The sequence below is a fragment of the Pogoniulus pusillus genome, chromosome 8, assembly GCF_015220805.1.
Source record: "Pogoniulus pusillus isolate bPogPus1 chromosome 8, bPogPus1.pri, whole genome shotgun sequence".
NCBI lineage: Eukaryota > Metazoa > Chordata > Aves > Piciformes > Lybiidae > Pogoniulus > Pogoniulus pusillus.
In genome coordinates this window covers 13,280,667-13,306,268 of record NC_087271.1, presented here as the reverse complement: position 1 = coordinate 13,306,268, position 25,602 = coordinate 13,280,667, and the positions used below count along the sequence as shown (strand labels likewise).

Sequence of the window (25,602 nt, the reverse complement as noted above, 5' to 3'; positions counted from 1 at the left end):
TGTAACTGGACAACTCTTGTATTCTTGCTGATTGACAGTGTTGTTTGGTCTTCAGATTGTGTGATAGCACAAACGTACTTCTCACCAAAAAGTTCTACAGCAGTATAACTGAGTCTGGAGCAGTGCCAGAACCTATCAGACTGAAAGAACAGAGTCTTGAGAAGGAAAATGCTTACATTAAGCAGGAGCTTTATTACAGCCAGAGCTATAAGTCAGTCTTTTGTTGCAGGCAAAATTGTTTTACTTAAACCCCAAACAATAGTTTGGTTGCTTTTGTTTCTTTGGAGTTTGTTTGTTGTGGGTTTTGGGTTTTTATTTTAGGTTGTTCTTTTAATAGTAAGAGCAATCTTATTTGGGCTATGTAGCCACATTTATTTCTCTGCTTCCAAGCAGTCCATACTTTCCTATAATATTGTTTCATTATTGAAGTATTAGTTTGAACTTCCATGATTTTTTTTTTGTTCTTAGAAAAAGAGAACAAAGCATGTAAAGCTTTTTATTTTTGAATTGTCAAATAATTGATTTGAATTTTTGAATAATTGATTTGAATATTGACAAGTAATTGTTTGAATTGACAAATAATTAATCTTAATTTTATAAAATCTAATTAAGTGTGAGCCCATGATTACATATAAAGTCACTCACTCTGAACAGTCTTTTTAATAAAATAATCGGTTTCAGTTCTGTTCAGTAGTTTCAGCTGCTGAATTTCTTTTAGCAGTAACTGCAGGGAAAAAAAGCTTGTAAATAAATACATAAGAGGTGTTCAACTGCCAGAATAATTGTAGGCCTTATCTTCTTAATAAATTAGTATTTTAATGTATTCACTTCTGATCCTTTTAAAGCTGGAGTAGTTGCGTGTTGTGAGATTTGGGACTTCAAACATTGCCCAGCCTTGAAGCAACAAAGCTAGGAATTCCTGTAGCATACCTGAAGGAGCAGCATGTTTTCATTTTGTAACCGCAAGCCCTGAATCATTCTAGGGAAAATACCCATATAGCTTGATAATGACTTATTTACACTGGAGAGTACTGGCTTTCTCCTGCTTTCAAACCAGATTGACTGGTCCATACTCAAGGACACCTTTAAAAAATAGATCAGTCTTTTGTACTGTGAAAAATGACGCAAGATGTATTGAGAAGCTTTTTGTGCTAGTGACACCTTGTTCCTGCGCTATCAGGATGTAATCTGTAACTAGATTGTTACTTAGGATTTGCACATGATTACCATTTCCACACACATCCTTCTCTTACGACTCAAGTGTTTTTTCTGTTCTGAACTTGTATGAAGTTGTGTCTCCCCTAGTCTATGCTCCGATGCCCTTCATGTTCTTAGTTCTGTCTCTTACACAAGTAGTCTTGCAAGACATTTTTGTCTTCTCTCAGGCTTCCCTCTCACCATTACCTTTGGTTAAGTTCTTATTAAACTGGCATTTCTTCCTTCTCATTTTTATGGTCTACTCCTTCCCTTCCTTTGTTTTCTTATATTCTTTCACTTCCTTGCTTTTTCCTTCCATAATTATTTTTCTTCATTGGACACTGACATTCGTTTATCTTTCTAATTATCCTAAACTAAACTGGGCATGGTCTCATCCTTGGTATTTTGTTTGCAGACCTTTAAAGCATGTTTCACTTCATTGTGATGCTTTTGATAATTTGCAGGGTAACTGGTTGTGGGGCAGTCTGCAGTTGTTTCGATGTTGTAGGCAGGGGTGGTGCCTTTCAATGTTCCTGTTTCCCTGTAATTTCCTGGGTGTGGTCTTGAAAGTATAAGAGTTGTGTAGTTTTCAGCTGGCCTGCTCTCAATGTTTTAATATTAGGGCTCAGAAAGAGTAAGTTACAATTTAATATGATTAACTGTTGCTTTTAGATTCTATAAACCTGCAAGCTCTCCCAACAGCTTTGGGTGCTCATCTGACACATGGATGTTCAGTAAACAAATGCACTTACATGGCAGCTTGCCTTTCTTCAAAGCACAGGAAGAATGGTGTTGGACTTTTGCATGTTTGTTTAGCACTAGTTGTTAAATACTTTTCCTCTGCCTGTTTCGTAAAATACTGAGAGAATAAAAAAGGGCAAAATTAAAGTTAGCTCCCGTTCCAGTGCACACTTTTACAGGAGCTTGGTTTCATAGGATCTGACTTTTTTTTTTTTTTTTTGGCACTGCAAGACATGTTTTTGAACAAGTAATCTTTATAGTAAGATGTTTTATCTGAGAGTCAGCCATGAGCCAAACAGATATGTTTTGCCTGATGTAGATAATGTGAAAGATGAAAGTTGGGCTGCTAGGGTTGCTTAAACTACAGGAATGCTGAGTCAAGTTTTGGTCAGTGGCATGATGTAGCCTCGCTTGGAGAGTATGTGAGAAACATAACGCCAAGCCACCAAGAGAAACATAGAACCAAACCACAGGTGTTGAGGTAAAGCAGAACTCAGAGATGAAAGAGGGAGGCTTGGTTTCCCAGTGTGAAACTGCTTGCTGAAAGGAGCAAAGTTTCACTGAAATTGTGTAAAAAGCACCAGAATTTGACAGAATAGGGAGCCCTGCTGGGAAGTCCCTGGGCTGTATTGAAAGAAGTGAATAGGGGTGTGATGCCAAGCATCCCTTTCCGTTTCCGCTGTATGGATCTTCAAGACAGAAATACGTGCTCATAACAAGTCAAATCCCTTTTCTTTTCCTCTACAGTAAAAGAAGTGGAAAACAAACATTGCAGAACAATGAGGTAATTCTTTCTTCCTGGAATGTATTTTTAATAACTTTAAATGTCTTTTTTTAAACTTTGTTTCATAATTGTGGTTTTATTTTGGACAGAATGATGGCTATGATGCAAACATGGTTTGACTTATGCTTTCAAACTTGCATTGGTCAGACAAGTGGAAGAATCAGGTTAATCACATGGCTTTTTTCATGCATAATGATATGTACCATGTGTATACATTTGAAATAAAGACTTCTTTGTATCATGGCAACTACTTATTGCAGTTTGTTTTGCTAGCTTAGTTCTTTAACTTGGGCTTTCTGTTAGCTGTGAGGGCATACTCTCCCAATCCTTACGTTTCATTTAACTTGTATGAACAAATCTTAAGTTGGAGGGAAATACTGAAAATGCTGCAGAAGGTAGCTGTAGATAACTTGGGTAAGGAAGATGTCACATCAACGTTTAAATAACTTTCTCTTCTCTTGTCCTGTGTGCAGCAGAAGGAGGGAAAGAAGGAGCGAGCAATGGTGGACAGAGTGTTTATTTCAAGAATATGTCGAATCCTGAAAATAATGGTCCCTAGAACACTTTGTAAAGAGGTAAGCATTGCCTGCAATAACAAATGAAAACAAGCCTTTGGGACATTAATTTTCTGTTGTAATTATATCAGAATTAAAGCATAGACTTTACTGGACCAGGACTAAATCATGCTATATGTTTTAATGTGGCAATCTAACAATGTGTACCTTCAGTTGTTAGATCACTAGATAGCTGGGTTCTGGTTTCACCTGCAAGATAAGCCATTTACTGCTAGCTAATATGTACTGACTGCAGCATGTCTTTGCAAAGGGTTTTGCTTGATTTGCTGCAAGGTAATGCACATCTCTGCACAGATGCCCCCCTTCTTTCAATAGCATGCTGCTCATCCCTAGTTCTGTTTCATAACTTATATCTAGGATAACCCTCATTGGAAAGAGAATTTGTCAGAAAGTCTGTTAGCATCACTTCAGGAAAGCTACACGGGCTACGATTTAGTAAGATGAAATTGTTTGCCTCAACATCCTTCTCATGCTTTCTGGAACACTAAAGTTGTTTTTAAAAGAGTGTTAGTTTTGCTCAGAACTGAAGTGATGAACTCTAGTAGATTGGAACTTCAGCATGCATCAGGCACAAGGGCAGTGAATTCCACTGTACAGAATGTAGAGCAAGCATGGCAGCCACCTGGCCTGGATGCAGAGGACTTTTGTTGGCTCAATGACAGAAAGTACGTGGAAGGTGGAAGCGTGTATGAGAATGCATCAAAAGGTCATGGCTGTGATGAGAGGTTATTGATAATTCTCAGAAACGCAAACATCACTCCCATCTTTAACAGGCTGCTCAGCCTCACCATATTCCTAGTAAGATTGTAATCCTCCTGGAAGCTAAAGCTAACTCTAGCCACATGAAGGACAAAAAGGTGATGGCTAATACCAGCCTGGATTTAGATCATGCTTTACTGAGTCAGTTGCTTTGATGATCTGACTGACACTGTGGGTAAAGAAGGAACAAATGATGTTGAATACTTGATTATAGTGAATCCTTGAGACTGAGATATCGCCTAACACCCTGATAGCCAAACTGAAATGGCTAGATAAGACTGAGGTAGATGGAAAACTGTCTTGACTGTTAGATTCAGAGGATTTTGGATCAGTGCTGCAAAATCTGACTGGTTACTACTAGCCCTCTTGTGGCATTGGAATAGGTGACCTTCAGAAGTCCCTTGCAACCTGTATGACTCTATATTTGTGGCAGAAAAGTGTCTCAGAACAGCAGTGTCGTCTTTATGCCTGCAGTTCTCCATCTGTCCAGTAAATGTCCAGTAAAACTAAGTATGAGCCAAGTGCATCTTTATAAAAGACAGACTTTCTCCATGGAAATACTATCAGGAATTTATGAAAAATCTTGTGTGCTAGTGTGTTTCCTGTGAAGTAAGCAAATATTACCTTAGCTGAGTGCAGCAGGGTAATACTTGCGTTCTAGATATGGTTGCAGCACTTCACAGAATCACAGAGTTGTCAGGGTTGGAAGAAACCTCAAGGATCATCCAGTTCCAACTCCCCTGCCATGGGCAGGGACACCTCACACTAGATCAGGTTGCCCATAGCCACATCCAGCATGGCCTTAAAAGCTTCCAGGGACAATGCTTCCACCACCTCCCTGGGCGACTTGTGCCAGTGTCTCACCACTCTCATGCTGAACAACTTCTTCCAAACATCTAATCTAAATCTGCCCTCCTGTAGCTTGGATCCATTCCCCCCAGCCCTATCACTACCTGACACCCTAAAAAATCCCCTCCCCAGCTTCCTTGTAGCCTCCTTCAAATGCTGGAAGGCCACAAGAAGGTTTCAGAGCCTTCTCTTGCTAGAAAACAAGTGGTGGATTGTATCCATCATTTAATGATTACACTTCTTCCCTTGTTCCAGACAGGTTATTTGCTGCTCATAGCTGTGATGCTGGTAGTCCGCACATACTGCGATATCTGGATGATTCAGAATGGAACAGTGATTGAAAGGTATCTGTACACTGGCTGGTTTTAAACATTCCTTCCTGTCATTCACAGGGAAAGCAGTGTGTCAGAACATGTGTTCATACTTTTTACAGCTTTTCTGGGTTTGTGAAACAGTTGGAGATCTGAGATCTTTGCAATTTTTTTATTAAGTTCCCTCTATATTTTATTTCAAAGAACCCCCCCTTATTTTGATTCAACTCTCATTCCACTGTTGGACACAACTTGATTTTTTTTTTTTACCAAAATTTATTTATTAAATAATTTTCTTGTCACACTTGGTCACATTTTGTACATTACAGTCTCTCAAACTTACTTTGATTTCAGTGGTTTCAGAATAGCACCATAGTGCTTCTGTGTCTTAGACTTGGACATGTTGCTTGGATAATAGGGCTTCTTCCTCCTGAATCAGAACTGTGCTGGTTGTAAAAGATCTCTAGTATCAGAGTCCAAACACTGACCTAGCACCACCGTGGCCATTAAACCAGGGCCTTACTGTCCTGAATATCTCTCTCCTTGGCCCGCCAAGGTCACCATCCTCGATGTCCACACTGTGGGCAAGGCAATTGTTCTCTCAGCTTTCTCTCTCCTGAATTAAGGTCTCCCAGTCCTAGATATCAGACCGCTAGTCTGTAGTCTTGGAGTTATTTACAGCTCTGCCAGGACGGCAGTAGCAGCACAACCCTTCTCCAGCAGGTGACTAAATGCTTGCTAATTCCAAATCCACCAGTATGAAGTGCCACTCTGGTGTTGATAACAGGGACAGAGAAACCTCAGAGCATACTCCATGTGAGCTGTTTGCTCTTTAGATTGGCAAACACAAATTGTTCAATCTCATTGTTTTAGAATGGGTTTTCTAGAGCTCTGATTATTCTCATTGCTTTTGTTGCTAATTGAAGCAAGTCAGGATTTGTCTTTAAGTGTGAATTCAAAATAATAATGTATTTCAGGAGAGACCTCCAGAGCTTTATGGAATGGAAAAACTGCTTTGTTTCTTGTTTTCCTCTCTGAAAGCAGAGAGGAAAGGAACTTGTATTTTGAGAGCCCTTGAATTTCTGAACACTTAATGCAGGAGCATAAGGGATGTAATTGCTTAGCCTGTCATAGCTCCCTTTACAGAAGTCTGTCGTGCTTGGTCTTGCAGCTGATAATACAGATCACAGGCTCATGGGATGTTAGGGGTTGGAAAGAACCTCTGGAGGTCTTCCAATCCAACCCCTGCGAGAGCACGACCAGAGAATCCAGAGCAGGTCATACAGGGCTGGAAAGGCTCCAGAAAAGGAGACTCCATAGCCTCTCTGGGCAGCCTGTGCCAGTGTTCTGGGACCCTTACAGTAAATAAATTTTCTCACATTGATGTGGAACTTCCTGTGCTGCAGTTTCCATCCGTTGCCCCTTGTCCTATGCCAGGGCACAAGTGAGCAGAGGCTGTTCCTGTCCCTTGCTTCATGACCCCAGGCCCTCAGATATTGACAGACATTGCTCAGATCCCCTCTCAGTCTTGTCTTCTCCAGACTAAGCAGCCCCAGGGTTCTCAGGTTTTTTGGTTTTTCCTGTGTGGTACACTGAGACATGCCAGTTGATACTTTCTCGTTTCCCTTGTAACTAACTGTTAGCTGATGGTTGTTTACAGTGCAATCATTGGCCGCAGCAGGAAAGATTTCAAGAAATACCTGTTCAACTTTATCGCTGCCATGCCTGCTGTAAGTGCTTGTTTTTTGCTATAATTTGAGTAGAACTTATTTGAAATGTCAGTTAAGAATTTGAGGAAAAGATTGCAAGTAAGTGTTCTAAACCCCATGGGTATTAGTTGTCTTACATGCAGGTCTGTCGTGCGGTGCCTTTCATGTCTTTTGGATTCAGTGTGTGGGAGATTTCATCAACTCATTTCTTTATTGATTGCAGCTGTCTCTGCAGACAGGTTTCCAGGTTGGCTTTGTTGATTGCAATTTGGATAGCTGAATGTACCATCTGTAGTACTGCATAATCACATCTGATGGCTTGGATGATGTTTCAACACTGTAGGTTTGGAAGTCTTATACAATTGAAGATGAAAATTTCTTTTTAGTCTCTTTTTTGGTCATTTTTTTGTTTTTTCTTTTGGGTTCTTCTGAGACTTTTTATGTTTTTATCTGCTCTTAGCTTTCCTTCAGCTTGTCATTTCTGACCTGCACCGAATAGATTTTATCAGAAGAGCTGAAGATATACATGCTTTTGGGAATCTTTTGAGAGGGAGATGGGAATCTTATATTAAAAAAAAATATATATAAAATTCCCCTAAACTGAAGTTCAGGGGAAAAAATGTAGACAGAAAGCAAATCAGTGGTCCTATAGATGCTGTATGGTGTTAGTGATATTGTTTACTTAAAGAAGTCACCTCTTCTGAAGTGTTTGCACAATGTATGCTTCAAACTGGTTGAAGTATATTAAATCTTGCTAGTTAAACAGTGAAATACTGTCTCTTATTTCAGATCTCGTTAGTGAATAATTTCTTGAAGTATGGTCTAAATGAATTGAAACTTTGCTTCCGAGTAAGACTTACCAGATACCTCTATGAAGAATACCTTAAGTAAGTAATACTTTGTTAATGTCTAGTTGATTGGAACTAAACCAGCTTATTTCAAGAACATAGTATGAACGTAGAAAAGTACTTAATAGGTTAGGTCTGTTGTTCAGAAAAGACTTTTGGTAGCAGTTATATATTACACTCTAAGCATGAGTGCCTTATCCATGTTGCATATGGCACAGATTGCTGTATACAACTACCTGAGAGGTGGTTGTGGCCAGGAGGAGGTTGCTCTCTTCTCTCAGGTGGCCAGCACCAGAACGAGAGGACACAGCCTCAAGCTACGCCAGAGGAGATTTAGGCTTGAGGTGAGGAGAAAGTTCTTCACTGAGAGAGTCGTTGGACACTGGAATGGGCTGCCCGGGGAGGTGGTGGAGTCACCGTCCCTGGAGCTGTTCAAGGCAGGATTGGACGTGGCACTTGGTGCCACGGTCTAGCCTTGAGCTCTGTGGTAAAGGGTTGGACTTGATGATCTGTGAGGTCTCTTCCAATCCCGATAATACTGTGATAGATACCAAGCAGGCAAAGTCTGTGGAATTGCAAGTTAAAAACCCAAAAGCACTGTGCTGTTTAGATCACTGGGTCAGCTTCCAAAGTGCTTCAGTCACCTTAATAGAGTGTTGCTAATCCTGCATGCTGAACTGGATATGTGAACTTGAGTAGCTGTGCATATCCTACTGCACTGAGTTTAGGTGTGCTAATGCAGGTTGTGAGGGTTTTCTAACTCTAAATGCAGCAGTGGTGCATGGAGAAGCACAGGGTTGAGCCTCAGCTAAGACACCCTGTAGCCTAAAAAGGGATCTGGTCAGGCAGAAGCACAAGCTGTCTTGACTCCATGTAGGCATTTGTCACTTGCGCTGTGTTTACGGTTGTATGAGTCATGGAGCTGTAGTTATTTGAGATCCCAGGTAATGAATTACTTTCTGTCACTTAGCTATTGTTTTATTTCAGAGCTTATACATACTACAAAATGGGCAATCTGGACAACAGGATAGCTAATCCAGATCAACTCCTTACACAGGATGTAGAAAAGTTCTGTAACAGTGTAGTGGACCTGTATTCAAACCTTAGCAAGGTAAGTCTTTCCAGAGGGAATTCTGAGTGATAGCTGTGAGCCTGCAGAGTGTGATGTCAGAACTCAAAAGCTGCTTGTATTTCTGTATGTGTTGTTTGGATTGTGGTGCTAGAAAGAAACATTTATGATGCCACATCATTTCACTGGCTCTGATTTCCATGACCTCTGCTAAAGCACTCTTGTGGGTTGTTAGAATTTGTGTTAAATTGTCTTTACCAGAGTTTTGCAGTTAAGCTTCCTAAGAAAGCCAATGGCTATGTTCTGGCTACACACAAATTTTGTTTTGAGTAAGGAGATGTGATCTCCTGTATTCCTGGCATGAAGGTTACAGGGCTTAGGTAGGATACTGTTGAATTTTGGAGATTAAATGTTTTCAGTGCTATATTGTTCATACAAGCAGAAGCACAGAGCCAAAATACAAATTTATATGTTTTAAAACTTGTGGCTACAGAACCTGTAGTTCTACTGCTCTGGCTTTGAGTGCATGGAACAAGATGCTCCCAAACTGGAATATTGCTTCCATCAGGTACCTAGCCAACTCTATGGCATTACCCTTCTGCTCAGGATTTATTAAGTTTAAGGAGTCACGGGATCTGGTACAACTTTGCTTGGTGAGCAGAATGTTACTGCAGACCTAAATCAGTGAAGTATTTTTTTACATGGTATGTGCTTTATCTGAAGATGCAGCTGCTTTTATGTGCAGTTCTTGAGTGAATGCTTTCAGTAAAGCGTTTTGTGGCTGAGATCACTTTTGTTGTAATCTTTAGTTTGTGTCATAGGTTAACCAGTGCTGTGCTTTTAATGAAGGACTGTTCTCTGGTTGGTGGGTTTTGGGCCATTTTATACCATTTTACACTGATATTCTCACGGAGTTTTTTTCTGTGCTTCTCTTACAGCCCTTTTTGGATATTGTTTTGTATATCTTCAAGCTAACCAGTGCAATAGGAGCACAGGTAAACTGAGTGGGTTTTTCATCATTATAAGCAAATTTTCCCTTCTTTGGTTAAAGCCTTGTACCTGTTTGGAGTCTGAGGAAAACTAGACATTAATTATAGATTTCTCCATTATTTGAAGGCATATTCCAAAAACATGCTTTTACACTCCTTGCTGTGTTTGCTTTGAGGCAAGCAAAATAAACCCAGAATGTGTAAGCATTCTGTCGCCAGTTTGAACAAACAGCAAGATCTTGGGAATCCCATTTAGTACAATACCTGCCTGGCTGCTTGTGCTTTACCTGCCTTCCATTGAAGGGAGAATGTCAGGTTTGTGTTTGCATGCAGCGTCTAGGCAGGGCTTTGAGCTGTCTGAATGTTGTATTCCACACCCTATGGGGTGAATAGTTTCAGAAATAATTCTTCATCTTAATAAAATGATGCATTATCAAAAATGTTGAGGGTTTGACAAGAAGTAGCTCTGGAACACACTGTAGATTTTGTCAAGACAGACTGCAGTAAAGCCTAGCTGAGCCTAGGACTATTCCCCAGTCTCAGGTGCCTCTGCCTTGCTGGGTGTAGTGCTGTTAATGCAGGCAGTGTATGCCCAATTCAGGCTGTGGCTTTGATTTTGTCTGATGTCATATATGCCTCATGCTGTTTGGGAGCCCTGCTCTATTGAAGCTCAGGATCTGGATGAATGAGAGCTACCAGGACTTCTTGAGATAAGCAGGAAATGTTTTGGAGATCTAAGGATCAAAGAAGGGAATGGGCTTGAAATATTGTCTGTTATGGCAATATAGCATATACAGAGGCAAAATAAGTATGTAGAAATGAAAAAGAGGAAATGAGAAGGGACCAGGAAGTTATTAATTAGATAATCTAGGACAGTAACACACAGAAATTGCACTGAGTTTTCATCATAACCTCTGTAGAGGAGTGGAATGGGAAGGGCATCTGAGGGAAGAGAAGTTGTAAAAGTTACTCATAGAATCATAAAGTTGTTTGGGTTGGCAAATCTCTCCAAGATCTCTGAGTCAAACCATCAACCCAACACCACCATGGTCACTAAACTGTCCCCAAGTGCCATGGCCACATGTTTTTTCAGGGATGAGGACTCCACCACCTCCCTGGTCACCCTGTTCCAATCTGACCACTCTTGCAGCAAAGAAACTTCCTAATCTCCATCTTAAACCTCCCCTGGCACAACTTGAGGCCATTTCCTCTTGTCTGTGACCTGAAACCGGGGAGAAAAGCCCAACCCCCATCTCACTCGAGCCTCCTGTCAATGAGGTCTCCTCTTACCCTCCTCTTCTCCAGACTGAACAACCCCAGTTTCCTCAGCTGCTGTTCACCAGACCTGTTCTTCAGATTCTTGCCCAAGCTTTGCTGTCACTGCCACGGGTGCACTCTACTAGCTAACAGTATCTACAGCACAGAAACAGGCAAAGTTATTGGATTTGCTGGAGTAATTGAACTGGTAACAACAGATACCCGGGAGACAAGGCTCAAGGGATTCCTGCTTTCTGGATGTTTTGGGTATGAATGTTGCAGTTTGATACCATCTGGATAGGAAACCTTTGCTCTTGTTTGATCTTCACAGGGCCCAGCTAGCATGATGGCATACCTGATTATTTCAGGGTTTTTCCTTACCCGTTTAAGGAGACCAATTGGCAAGATGACCATTATAGAGCAGAAATACGAAGGGGAGTACAGATATGTCAACTCACGACTGATCACGAACAGGTACAGAGGCTGCTTGAGTGGCAGTGTGTGAGTGACAGAGTCATACTGTGGTGTGATTGGAAGCTGTGTTAAAATTCATTTGGAAAGCCCAATGCTGTTAATTCTGAACAAAGTGTTCAAATCTTTATGTAGATGATTATTAAATAATTACATGCATTATATTCCTGTTTCAAAAGACAAACTGCAGCTAGGCTATAAGAAGCCTATATTCATAGAATCATGGAACAGCTTAGGCTCAGAGCTCTAAGAAACCTAGAGATCATCTAATCCAACCTTCCTGCCACAGGCAGGGAAGCCTCTCAACTAGCCCAGGTTACTCAAGGCCCCATCCAACCTGGCCTTGAACATCTTCAGGCAGGGGCATCCACAACCTCTCTTACCACCCTCATAGTGAAGAATTTCTTCCTCAGACCCAATCTAAACCTACTCTTCAATTTAAATCCATTTCCCCTTGTCCTCTCAGTGGACACTCTTGTACAAAGTCCCTCTACAGCCTTCCTGCAGGATCCCTTCAGGTGTTGGAAGGCAGCTCTAAGGTGCCCCTGGAGTCTTGTCTTCCTCAGGCTGAACAACCCCAGTTCCCTCGACCCATCCTCATAGCAGAGGTGCTCCAACCCCTGGATCATCTTTGTGAGCCTCCTCTGTGCTCGTTCCAACAGATCTATGTCATGGACTCATGGGGAGCTTCTCGCCTATGAGCTCCCAAGTCCATCTCTTCAGGGCTGCTCTCAGCCCACTCTGTACCCAGTTTATATTTGTGCCTGGGATCGACCTGACCCAGGTGTAGGACCTTGCACTTTGACTTGTTGAACCTGATGCAGTTTGCATTGGCCCATTTCTTAAGCCTGTCAAGGTCCCTTTGGATGGCATCCCTGCCCTCAGCTGAGTGTAGCACACAGCTCGGTGTCATCAGCGAACCTGCTGAGGGTGCACTCAATGCCATTGTCCACATAGCTGACAAAGATTTTGACCAGCGCCATTGTGAAAACCCACAAACTCTTACTCATCCAGTAACTGAGAGAGCTGTTTTCTTGGCACTTGTGGCTGATTTTTTAAAGAATGGCTTTGACAAAATGCAGTTGTATTGTTTATTGTTTTGTTTGTGTTTTTTTTTTAAGTGAAGAAATTGCTTTTTACAATGGAAACTTGAGAGAAAAGCAGACTATTCACAAGACCTTCCGTAAACTGGTAAGCTAGCTTTTAAAATACTGTAAGGAAAACTTGATCTCTGTCGTGGTAGTTCTTGACATCTGTTAATGTTGGTTATTGACATCTATTAATATTAAGTCGAATTGGGTTTTATGCTGATTCGGTGAGTAAATTTAAAATAAATTAGTGAGCTATAAGCAAAATGCAGGTTTCTGATTGGGTGGTCTCTTTCCATTTCTTTTCTTCTTCTGCCCTTTCTTCTCCTTTTCAACCAGTACAGCTATTATTATCTCACTGCTTAGTTTCAAGCACAGGTTGCTTTGAATCTAGAGCACAAGTCTTGCCAGCAAGGAGATCTGTGCATTGCTTTTCACAGGCATGTTGAGCTCTCTGGGACTTACTGAAAAATAACTGCTTGGAGTGAACGTCTGTGAAATATTAAAACCTAGTAAAACAGCTATGGAGATAAATTGACCTTTATTCTTCTGTAACTTCCCAGGTGGAACATTTGCACAACTTCATTTTGTTTCGGTTCTCAATGGGTTTCATTGATACGATCATTGCCAAATGTAAGTGTTCATCCAGTGCTGATGGCTTGTTATTTATAACAAAGGGCTAATCTCTTCCCATGAGAATTAGCTTCTTTCTTACTACTGTGATTAATGCTTTTACTCTTAAACTGCAGACCTTGCCACCGTGGTTGGTTACCTGGTTGTTAGTCGACCATTTTTGAACCTGGATGATCCTCGTCATCAGAATAGTACTCATGCAGAACTTCTGGAGGTAAATACAGCAAAATCAAACCAGTAGATTTTAATTTCTTTTGTCTACGTAAATAAATGTAAACAAACTTTGTTTTACTTTAGGATTACTATCAAAGTGGGAGAATGCTACTGAGAATGTCTCAAGCTCTGGGCAGAATAGTCCTCGCCGGCCGTGAAATGACAAGATTGGCTGGGTAAGCTCAATAGTAGGTTGTGTAAAATAATCCTCCCTGAAGTTGCATTGTTGTTGCCGTTTCTCATGTCCTTTTAAGAAGATGAGTTGAAAATTAAAATGGGGGTTCGTGCACTGTTCACTGCAGCACCCTAAAAACTGAAAGCTTTTAATGCTGAAAACATCTGAAGTCATGCTGGTCATGGCCACTTGTTACTTGTTGAAGTGTATAGGTTGAGTACGTCATTGAAAGGAGACTGTTACATGCTCATAAACCAATCGTGCTGATAAGTTGCCAAACTCTTGTTAAACTTTTCAGAAAAGTTAGTGACTGTTTGGCTGTTAGAGGACAAGATTTTTGTAAATATTGTGAGTATTGGGCACGTTCAGTGCAACTTGAAGACGAAAACATTCTGATTCTGTGCAAGGTGCTTGAACAGGGTTGCTCAGTATGCTCAGTAGATTTTTTTTTTTTATGGCTTTCTAAACCTTCTAAAGATTACATACAGTTTTGGGTTTTTTTTTTCTTTTTTAGTTTCACAGCTCGCATTACAGAATTAATGCAGGTTCTGAAGGACTTGAATAGTGGCAAATACCAGCGTACTATGATATCACAAGAAAAAGGTAGATATGCCATCATATGCAATGTGTGCCTCTCTCTTTGCTGTTCCAGTCTCTAACATTTTGTTCTTCATTTAAGATGTAGATAAAAAGCAAGTTTTGCCTTTGATACCTGGATCTGGAGAAATTATCAACATGGATAACCTTATCAAGTACGTTTACAAAGTCTCAGCAGTCCAGCTTTCAAGGCTCTTCCTCTACCTCTCTTAATAGAGCCAGTAATCCCCGTGATTACAATACACAGTTCCTGTTGTACTACAGGTTATTTACAGCTAGTACCACTTCACTCCCACTCAACATTTCTACTCTGTAAGTCAGTCATTGTCCTTTCATGTTAACAGAAGTCACAATATGCTGTCTGCACTTAGCCTTTGTAATACCATTCCCTGCTGCCCATTGGAACATGATTTCACAGACCTTTTTGTTAACATTTTACCAAATTTCCTCTTAGAAGTATGTTGGTTATAGATTTTATTCTGTGATACAATTCACCTGTGAAAACCAGGGACAAGTCTGTATTCACTTGCAAAATATTTGTTTCTGTATACTTGGACAGTTCTTTGCATGTACTCAGGTAGCAATCAGTTCCTCAGTTCTTTGCAGTCTTGAGGACTTAGTAGTACTATCTAAAGGCATAAAGTCCACAGGGATTGAGTAGCCTCGATCCAGTTAATGTAGAAAGCAGACAGCAGAGATGAAAGATGGGAGAAGTAAGAGGAAAAGCAGAAAGGAGCTGATACAGCCAATTTCGTTATTATTTTTTTAAAAAGGCAGGGGGGAGGTGTGCAGAGAACAAGTTCATTGTGAATCCTAGAACTAGTGGAATACACTTCCACTGGCAGGTTTAAAATGAAGTGCGTTCTGAAATGTTGATTAATATCCACAAGATGTCCTGAGACTAAAGGTTTAGAAGGATTCAGAAAACAAATATAGGAAAGATAAAAAAGGGATCTATAGATGTTCATTAAGCACCAATGTACCACTTTTGGTTCAAGAACCACTTTAACTGTTAGTGCCTGGAAATGGGAAGAGTGTACTGAATGAAGTGCTGCTGAAGCCTTGCCCTGCTCCTAAAATCTGTGAGCCAGCATGCAGTGCTGGCCCCTTGTAGGCTGTAGGCAGATGCTTTCTGCAAAGTGTATTTGATTTTTATGTTGCAATACAAACAGGTTCGACCATGTTCCACTGGTGACACCAAATGGAGATGTTTTGATTCAAGACCTTAACTTTGAGGTAAACTGGGTTGCTTGTTCTTCATATCACAGAAAACAGTATTGATGGCAAATTCTGAACTGAAGACGATAATTTCAGAGGTGATCTGATTTACCAAAAAGTAGCAAAAAAGGGAGATGCTTATATGGTGTGCTTAAATCTGAGCAAAATGAAGTTAACAGCATCACAGTTACATGAAGAGAAATTGCCATCTGTGCAAATGGTAAGCATAGTCTGGGATGGTGTCTAGTATCAGTTGTTCAGACTGGATATTAGGAAGAAATTCGGTACAGTGAGGGTGGTGAAACACTGGAAGAGGTTGCCCAAGGAAGTCATGAATCCCCACGTCCTTGGAGTTGGATGAGGCCTTGAACAACCTGGTCTAGTGGAAGGTGTCCCTGCCCATGGCAGAGGAGGGTGAAACTGCGTGGTCTTCAAGATCCCTTTCACAGATTCAGCCTAAACTGTTCTGTGAACCTTAAGTTTAGTGTGGAAAAAAAGGAGTTTAAAAAAAAAAGGCAGTATTTGCCAAGAGATGTTTTTATTGTAACCAGCATGTTTTCTTCCAACTGCAATTCATGCTAAACTCATTTGTAAAAAAAAATGTAAGTATTGTTGGAAAGTATTTATTGTAATGTCAGAAAGTATTGTGTGCATCATTGTTTGTAGAAGCTTCCAGCAATACTTTCTCACTACTCTTTTCATGTTTTGGCTTTGCATTTCTAGGTTCGCTCTGGTGCAAATGTTTTGATTTGTGGGCCAAATGGCTGTGGCAAGAGCTCACTTTTCCGTGTTCTTGGTGAGGTAAAGCAACTTTTCTAAGTGGGGGGGAATCCAAAGTGCTGTTGTAACTGGACTCTTAGTCACTTTTCAACTTTTTTCTTGTGGCAGTTGTGGCCTTTGTTTGGTGGGCGTTTAACAAAACCTGTAAGAGGAAAGTTGTTCTACGTTCCTCAGGTGAGGCAAAGTACTTGGAACTGACAGTGGCGTTCTCCTTTTTCCTGTTTTCAGCTATGTTTAGAAACATTTCACATACCTTTTTGGTTTTAATTATATTTCAGAGACCATATATGACTCTTGGAACACTCAGAGATCAAGTTATATATCCAGATACTTTAGAAGATCAGAGAAAGAAAGGTATTTCTGACCAGGTAATGAGTTCATTAACCCTTTGTCTTGCATAAAATGAGCAATGCTTCAGATGGAAGAATAATAAAAGCAGAGTTTTCAGTAGCACTCTCAGTATTTTTCAGAGTTGATAGTACACTGGCATAGTAACATAACCTCAATAACTATTCTCAGTTGTTTCTTTGCTAAATTCCTTTCAGCTCTGTCTGTCATTCCTGTTTCATTAAAAGGTGCTGAAGGAGTACTTGGATAACGTCCAGCTGGGTCAGATATTGGAACGGGAAGGAGGCTGGGATAGTGTTCAGGACTGGATGGATGTACTCAGCGGGGGAGAAAAACAGAGAATGGCAGTATGTCTCAGAAGCATAAATACAAAAACAAATGTAATCTGAATTGTATGCTAATTTTGTCTACTAAATATCAATACTTGGAAGAATGTCCAAAACTATGGAATACCTGAACACTGAGAAAGCAACCTAAAATAGTGTCTGTTGTACTCAAAGGAGTACAATAGGAGTACTTCATAGGAAATGTTGCCATTTTGTCATGCCTTCCACTGAGATCCTATGAATAAGTTCTAAAGTAACTGGTATTAAAACAATCAATAATTAAAGCTAATACACTGCTCTCAGATCTTCAGGCTTCAGTGGGGGCTAACCAGAAAAAAAATTTTTATGCTACAGTAAATTTTTGTGTACTAATTCTTAGTTTAATTTCCAACGCTGTGCATAATTGTTTGTAGTTCTGTATCCACAGCAGCTTTCTGGTTTGCATTCTAGATGGCAAGGTTATTCTATCACAAACCCCAGTTTGCCATTCTTGATGAGTGCACCAGTGCCGTCAGTGTGGATGTTGAGGGCTACATTTACAGCCACTGCCGAAAGGTAAACTTGCTCTTGCTTAGAATTACATTTCTCTATGTTAAGAGAAAACGATAGAGGGTGCACTCTGCCTTTTGCAGATAGCCGTGACAACAAAAAGCTGAGAAGGGCATGCAGAGGCCCTTTAGGCATACTAGAATTCAATAATTGTTTGGCAGTCTTAGGATAATGTAGGTGTCCATGTGAACTCTGTACATCAGAGAACTATTACTAACTGCTGAGTAAATCTTGCTTTGCCAAGTAAACTGTTAGAAGGTCCAATTTGAGACAATTTGATCTTCACTTAAAAAGCTTCTTCACCTGAAGCAGTAGAAGCAACAGGCTGGAAATCAGCATTTCCCTAGTCTGGGAAAGAACAGGCTTGAAATGACAATGTTGAGTAGCAGTATTCTCAGAACAGTAATGGAGCAAAGCTGTGCATCCACTGAAATACTGAGCAGAGCCTTTGGTAGTAGTAAATTGACACTAGATGAAGACTGTGGAAAACTGAACATTATTTCTTGAAATAAATTTCATGTCAATGCTGTGACCATTTTCTAATTGTTTTGCATATCCTTGTTACTCTGTTAGCTGGAATGTTCATTTGTACTTTTGTTGTAGAGTTGCTGCTGCTAAGTGGATAATGTGTGCTCCTGAAAAATAGAATTCCTGCTTAATCTGTCTCTGTAGATAGGAAAAAAAACATTACCGTGTTTTATCTTCAGAGCCATTTTGTCCTTTAGTTGGCGTTGCCAATAAGGACATAATTCACTGAGTTGCAAGGAAACAAATGAAGTTTATTCACTTTTAAATTGTCACTTTCAGTTTATAATTCATTAATAGCTTTTGCAGTTATTTTAGCTGTTAAAGCAAACTTAATTTAATCATCGGGTTTGTTGTTTTACCTGCTTCCTACCTTACCTCCTTTACCCAGTTCCTTTTATGGAATCAATTAAAAACAGTAAATCTATCTTGCTTCTATTTACTGCAAAATCTTGCATTAAGCCTAGGTCTGTGTACTATTAATAACAGAGTCTAGAAGTTAATGTTCCTGAATTGAAGCTTTATGGCTGCTGTCACACTGTAAAAGGAAGCAGCTGACCCATGAGACAAAATCCCTTACTGTAGGCATTTTGTTCCTGCAGGTTGGCATCACTCTCTTCACTGTCTCCCACAGAAAGTCCCTCTGGAAGCACCATGACGTAAGTAGCTTGTGCTTTTGCTAGGAATACCAGTAGGTGGTAGGGGTTTGCCTTTTGACTTTCTATCAGGTGGACTTTCTAACTCAAGGTATTCTCACCCTAGTAGGTCATGTTCTGTTGTTTTTGTGGGGTGGGGGTTTTTCTTGGGTTTTGTGGTTGGTTGGTTATTTTGTTAGCCTTTTGTTTTTAATGTCATAGCCTAGTTGCACTATTTAAAATATTTTCATGCTTCTAGCTATGAAGGGCAAAGGAACCAAAAATCCTTAAATGTATCTCAGAAATATGAAACACTCACTAGACGTTTAAGTGGTCTTTCATAGCCTCCCCCCCAAAAAAATCTCCTTTGAGCCAGAATCTAGTAAACAGATACATTGAAAGCAAAATCTCCATGTTAATATACCTGTATATTAAAAACCCTTTCTCTCTAATCAATACATGCACTTCGTTTTTTGCAAGGGAAGATTTCATTGTTGTCATTACTCTTTATGGAGAAAGATTCTGTGTGTGGGGAAAAATACTGCATTACTATGTAGGGATGAATGTGTACCCTAAGTTTATTGTCACAAACCCCAAGATGGCAGTGTTAAGTGTGACCACTAGCACACTTGTGATTAAAAAAAACCCCAAAGCTAAGCCAGGCAAACAACCAGTTCAACTCTTTTCCAGAGACAACCAAATTTAATAAAACATGAGATGGGAGAACTTATTCCCTGAATTTCAGCATTAAAACTGCTTCAGAATGGAATTTATTTAGACATTTATGGGCCTGATTGGTTTTAGGTGGTCAATAGCAGATGTTCTTTTATTGCAGTATTACTTGCATATGGATGGCAGAGGAAACTATGAGTTCAAGAAAATAACTGAAGACACAGTGGAATTTGGATCTTGAAGTCAGGAACTGCACTACTACAGAGACTGCTGATGACAGGAAGTGTGTGGAATGGCAGACATCATACAGTAAAACTACTCGGCTTGTTTTTTAAACAAATTAACTAGGATAACTCAGAACAGGCTCTTAAGCATTTACTATTATGTAGGATATTGCTAATTGTGTATATGTTGGTTTAATTATTGATACATACTAAGAATGTCCTTATTCTTGTGGTTTAAAAACCTGCCTAAATTAAATTGGGCTTAAATCGATGTAACCTGATTCATCCTGGGATGCAAACCATTTGAAATCAGCTGATTTGACTTTTGTAGACCTTCTTTCCCTTCAGTGAAAAGCCCTGTTAAAATTAGGGTTCCTACCTCTCTTGCTCCTGCAAAGCAGTCTTGGATTTTTCCTTTGTTCTATGCATATTTCTGAGTTCTCTCACGTGGTACAGGATGTTCTCCCGTTTTCAGATCTGTGCCCTGCTCAGTGAAAGATCCTTTTCCTTGACTAAGCCTTCAGCTGTGGCCAATACACCCTTGCTGTTAAAGGAGGGACTGGACCTAGCAGATAACACTAACTTATCCTACTAAAAGAATTAAGCTTGTTCTTTGAGTTTTCATTTCTCTTTAACATCTGTCAGTCTATGTAATTGTCTCTGCTACTCAGCAATCCCATTCTCTTCCCAGTCAGCAAGAGTTTCCCACATCCCAGCTGCCCTTTTTCTGTCAGAGGAATACTGTGGTACTGAAGAGTTGCGAAGAGGCTGAGGGAGGGAAGGACTGACCAAAAAAAATGGGGGAGGAAAGAAAAATGTTTCTTGTACCAAACCATCCTGTGTGTGGTTTCAGTTCTGAGGAAATGAAACAGAAAATGTGGATGAGATCATTCTTGAAATCAGTAGAGGTTGGAATGAACTATGAAACATTAACCTATGAAGCAGCACACTGTTTGTCCCCTGCCTGTTCAGTCCTGTGACACAGCACTTGTTTGGTCCAAGGTGCTCTTTTTCTCCCTCTTCAAAAACCCAGATCTCCTCATGGTTTTAGTTGCCATTATTACTTCTGATTGAAAGAAGGGATTTTGTGCTTGCTCTTCCAGGCTGTAAAGCCTGAAATTATGTTTTTAATCTTCACCTTTATTCTTTTATTCTTCATGAGGTTTCTTGATTTCTGACAGAAATTATTTCCCGCTGATTCTCACTGTTTAAGGATCTCTGGTCCCTGCTGGGTTTCTTCTTCTGGCTGCCAAATCTTGAAACAAAATTCTTTAGTTTACTGTAACTGGGTGATTACTGTGGTTGCTGTCTGACTTTCACAAGCGTCAATGCAGCAAGGTGATTTTTGTGATCAGGGAATAGGAAGCCAGAACTTAACTGAATCACTGTTTAGGTTTGGAAACAAAAATTTACAGTGCAGTGAAGGTCTAGTAGTTTTTTAGTGTTCCATTCAGGATACAATAGAGGAATGCGCTACATGAAGGCATGCATAGGATATGCAGTGAATCTGCTCTTTGTGCATCTTTTATCAAGGGTTCAGATTAAAAGCAATCCACCTTTTTTATAAAATGGATGTGGACTTGGTTGCACTGCTCTCTGTTCATTGTCACCCAGTTTGATTGTCATCAGCATTCACCTGGAAATTGCTGCCTGTTTATGTTTTTCCTTTTATTCTGGCCCATACCTGCCTCTTGTACTATTGTGTCATAGTACTCAAAGGCAAGCAGCTATCTTGGTATGAAAATCTTGTGACCATGGTACATTCACAGTATCATGCGTCAATGGACATCAAAAAAAAGCCTCTGTGAAGCACAGCATACTCAAGAGAACAAGGGACCTGAGTACATTGTACTTGAGCCACAGGAAGGCAAATGGGCACCTTGTTTTACAAGGGTTTTTTTTGCTATTCACTCAGATTCTTAACATCAGCCCTGCGGTTGACAGGTGAGCTGGTAGTCCTCTTTTAAATAACTGTGACCAGAAGCATGTCAAGACAGTTTTTTGTGGGTTTGGCTTGGATATTTTGGTTTTTTTAAAGTTCTAGCACAAATGCAACTTCCACTGGAAGCGATGTTTTGGTAGGCTTTTAGAGAGGCAAGGAAAAAACAACCTCTAAAATGAGAAAGTTGCTCTTATTCTTGTGACTAGGGCAGACTTTGCAGTGGAGTAGTGAACCTGAGACATGTGAAAGTTTTTTTAACACTGACAAGCAAAGCCACATGCAGTGCACTTATATAGCACCCCAGCAGTTGGTCCCAAGGTACTTTACAGTTCAACTGGTTGATAACAGTTTTGCATAATCTTGGATTGATTTCAAAAACTAAAACCAAACCAAAATATAAAACCCATCTCCATCATTGAGGAGGAGCAGGCTTGCCTTCAGATGCCAGGAATTCATTGAAACTGAGGATGCTGGTAGCTCGTTAGAGACAGGACTTAGAGCTTCTAAAAATACTAGAAGGAAAGAAAAATATTCTTCTGCACTTGACTGTAAGAGGGACTTACAGGAAAGGTATGAAACAGCACAGTGATTTAGAAAGATCTTAAAAGGCCTTACATTAAAGTACTTTGAGGTAGACTTGGCCTAACGAAAGATTGTCAGTCTGATGAGAAGTGTCCAAGTCTCAGGTCTGTTGCAGAATTGCACTATGATGCTGTATTTTAGTTCCTAGGTCTTTGTAATAGCACAGGTTGGAGGTTCTTAAGTTGGGATTCTTAGTGAGACAGAGTACTGGTGGATATTTTCAGTCTCAGACTGTAGGTGCTTTAAAGATGGTACTGGTAATAGTCAGCTGGCTGTATTTCAGCAGTGATGGGAAACATTCCTGTGTGTACATACTGTAAAGTGCTTTGGAGGGGGAAATGGCGCTATATAAATGTAAGACATTAAGTGCCTCTGAAATAATAAATCTAAAGAGAAAACAAACCTGCATGTTTCCTGGTTATTGGTGATGCTATTAGGAGAGGAAAAAAAAGAGCTATGTTGTGAACAGGATGTTTAGTACTTCATATTTGGAGCAGTGTGAAGTCTGTTCCTTCTTCAACTACAGGCTCTCAGCTACCCAGTTAATTCCCAAGGCTTGGTTTGCATTGCGTAGCACAAATGTACACAACCTGAATTCTTTCTGTAGAGGGAAAACATGACTTTATGGAACAGTAGAACTGAAACCTCAGAGCACCACATTCACCCTCCTTTTCAAGCATCAATCTTTTGAGGATGTTCAGCAGCCTTGGACCAGTACTTCTGAACATTTACTAAAGCTGCAGGCAGCTATCCCCTCTGCAAAATACAGTCTTTCTTGAAGGACATACCTGGGAGGTGGTGGTGCTTACTACAGTAGCACAAGATGGAATAAGTTCCAAAGTGAACAGAACATGACATGTCATCTTCTGTCCTGAGTGCAGAGTGTGCTTCACTCTGGAAGGAAGAGGTTTTTCTTAAAACAATCAAACAATAAAAAACAAAACAACAGTGAAAGCCACCAGGAAGTTGGCAGTGTAAGCTACATCCTTGCCAATAGACGTTGCAGGGATGATGCTTGTCCAGATGTGGCACAGTGAGTGGACCAGCTGGATGGACAGTCCAAATGCACCATCTGGAAGTGCCTTGTACTACAAGAAAGTTCTGGCTGTATTACCACTTCATTAGCTCTGCACTGCACACTGGAGAAGAGAACTAATGAGAGGCAAAGCATCATGGAGTCCTACCACAACTCTGATTTGGCAGGTATTGGCAACTGAAATGACTTCTTGTGCTTCTGCAGAACAGAGAATTCAACCTTTGTGTTTCCTAAATCTGTAGAGAAGAATTAGCCTGTAACTTAGGACTGGAGAGAAAACTTACACTGATTCTTCTATAGGGTTCAGCTCTGTACACTCCCCAGGTACCATTGCATCACCTGGTCCCTTAATGTTCTGAAGTGGTCTACAAAGGCAAAAAACCACTAAAATTGCCTGTCACCAAGTCAGGAGTTAGAAACACATTCTGAACATCATAGAAAAGTAATTAGAGATACTATGAGATGTCTATAGAAACATTCATCATCATCTCCTGAAATACAACTGTGAAAAACAGTAAAGGGAAGAAGTTTCCTTGGTTTTATAGAAAAAACAAACAAACCCACCAACCCACAACTTTGACAAATAAATCAGCAGTGTGCAAGTTCAAATAGCTGCAGTTTCTTGTCTGAATGGGTGCAGTGGGAGCCTTGGGAGAAGGTTGGTTGGGTTTTCCCTTCACATGTTTTGGTTCCAGGCTCTTCCTGGTGCTCTGGATCCAGTCACATTTTAATTAATGGCTTAAAGTTCAGCTGGAAGTATAGAAGGGCTCTGCACATCACAGGCTACTATGATATGTTTGTTTACATGTTCTGATGAAACTGCTCCTATTGTGTACATTCAGACATACAATGAAACTGGTTTAATATTCAAACAGAAACATAGCCGAGCTGGAAGCAATGTTAGGGGTTCTATTAGAACCTTAGGAAAACGTTAATTGTGAAAGCTGCTCAGCACCCTTTGAACTGCTGCTTCATTTTTTCCCCTTGTAAGCAAAAGTGGGAACAGAGGAGAAGCAGCCTTGATCTTCATGGACAGGAGCTGTCCTAAGGGAGTAATGTGAAAATCCATGAGAGATTGAAAGCTTAAATAGAAATAATGTGCCTAAACATCTGGTGCCTAAACATTTGGAAACTAAAGCTACTTTGCCAGTAATCCTGCAATGAATGCAACAGTACAACAATAATCATCCAGCTGGCACTTCAAAATGGGAAAGAGTGGGACCTTGGACACGACTTCTGTGGAATGTATCTCTCACAAACCAGGCTTTAAAAAAATCACACTCACTCTTGCACTAGTTAGGAACTCCTGTTCTGGTGACCCTTTGGCATGTTCCAGCCATAAAGATGAAATACAAGTGTTTTTAATGACAAAACCTCTTGTGCCATAGTGCCTGGTCCCCTTCCCCACTCCTTCTGTCCACAAACCAACATACTCATTCTTCATGTGTCCCTGAACCTGGAAAATCAGTGATGTAAACATGTGATGCCACATTCTAACCCTAACCCACATCCACAAAGTATGGCACACCCTATGACCACTCCCCCTTAATTTGATCCCAAACACTAACCCCTAAACCCTAACCATCATTCATGCAGGATGGCATGCCTAAACCTTAACCCAAACTCTAAACCTTAACCTCTAAGCCTATCCCCCTAACCTTACTCTTTAATCTCTAACCCTTAACATGAACCTTAATCTAACCTCCAACCCTTAGTGTTAAGCCTAACCCTATCCTTAACATCTAACCCTGATTCAAATAATGACAGGTTTTACTGGAAGAAGTCACCTCAGAGGGAAATCTTCCTCTGAACTTCCATCATTCAGCTACAGTTGGAGGCAGGAGTTGCAGGAAAATATGTTTCTTCTGGGTCCTTTTGGGGGATTCTGTCATAGGCTATATGGGCTACACATGAGCCTGTGCCTGAAGAAGGGTTCCAGTAGTGGGAAAGATGGAAGGAAGGTATCTGTAGCACATGTGTCCTGGTGGTCACAGCCTGCTGCAGAGCACTGGAGAACACAGCCTGGCCAGTAAGGGCAGACAGCTTGGTGTGACAGTTTGGGTTTGCCGGTGGAGGCATCCTGTGTGAGACAACATCTGCCGTGGTGAGTAACACTACACCTGATGGCTGGGGAAAGATTTCCACCTGACCAGTTCCTGCTTCTGTCCTGCCTAGCAAGTGGTTCTGTCTCAGTTTTCCTGTCTTTCTCAAACAGGAACAGCAGGACTTCTCCCTCCTTCAGTGACACAAGCTGCAGTAAGTGTGGTTATCTGTGTGCCATAAACACTGTGGAATCAGGCTTCTCAACTGATGCTTGGCTCTGCTGCTGTTGCAATGCCTCATGGTATATTGCAAGGATTTGAAACTGTAGCAACCACAATTAACCTGCAAGATAATCAGCGTTACAAAACTGAACTGGGAGGATAATCTATCGCAGCTGCTGTTTTAGAGGGGTTTGAGTCTGCGTTTGGGGTTAGATATGAGGCCAATTTTGAAAGTT

At 40.5% G+C, this 25,602-nt stretch overlaps 1 protein-coding gene across 3 annotated transcripts in view; it reads left to right on the top strand.

The window, feature by feature from the left end:
* The window catches only part of ABCD3 (ATP binding cassette subfamily D member 3), a 42,194-nt gene extending 19,726 nt beyond the window's left edge, over nucleotides 1–22,468 (top strand). For 2 of the 3 annotated variants that reach the window (XM_064147306.1, XM_064147308.1), the window contains exons 2-23: nucleotides 2,686–2,722; nucleotides 3,196–3,297; nucleotides 5,161–5,249; nucleotides 6,877–6,946; nucleotides 7,715–7,812; nucleotides 8,761–8,884; nucleotides 9,781–9,837; nucleotides 11,420–11,562; nucleotides 12,681–12,750; nucleotides 13,211–13,280; nucleotides 13,397–13,494; nucleotides 13,578–13,669; nucleotides 14,183–14,271; nucleotides 14,348–14,420; nucleotides 15,438–15,501; nucleotides 16,207–16,284; nucleotides 16,372–16,437; nucleotides 16,542–16,631; nucleotides 16,839–16,958; nucleotides 17,388–17,492; nucleotides 18,614–18,670; nucleotides 19,482–22,468. In XM_064147306.1, coding sequence (XP_064003376.1) covers nucleotides 2,686–2,722; nucleotides 3,196–3,297; nucleotides 5,161–5,249; nucleotides 6,877–6,946; nucleotides 7,715–7,812; nucleotides 8,761–8,884; nucleotides 9,781–9,837; nucleotides 11,420–11,562; nucleotides 12,681–12,750; nucleotides 13,211–13,280; nucleotides 13,397–13,494; nucleotides 13,578–13,669; nucleotides 14,183–14,271; nucleotides 14,348–14,420; nucleotides 15,438–15,501; nucleotides 16,207–16,284; nucleotides 16,372–16,437; nucleotides 16,542–16,631; nucleotides 16,839–16,958; nucleotides 17,388–17,492; nucleotides 18,614–18,670; nucleotides 19,482–19,559 — 1,870 coding nt within the window. In that variant the 3' untranslated portion in view covers nucleotides 19,560–22,468. Of the gene's footprint in view, nucleotides 1–2,685; nucleotides 2,723–3,195; nucleotides 3,298–5,160; nucleotides 5,250–6,876; nucleotides 6,947–7,714; nucleotides 7,813–8,760; nucleotides 8,885–9,780; nucleotides 9,838–11,419; nucleotides 11,563–12,680; nucleotides 12,751–13,210; nucleotides 13,281–13,396; nucleotides 13,495–13,577; nucleotides 13,670–14,182; nucleotides 14,272–14,347; nucleotides 14,421–15,437; nucleotides 15,502–16,206; nucleotides 16,285–16,371; nucleotides 16,438–16,541; nucleotides 16,632–16,838; nucleotides 16,959–17,387; nucleotides 17,493–18,613; nucleotides 18,671–19,481 lie in introns of those variants that run through there. The other variant, XM_064147309.1, reaches the window with a different exon arrangement.
* The last annotated feature ends 3,134 nt before the right edge of the window (nucleotides 22,469–25,602 follow it).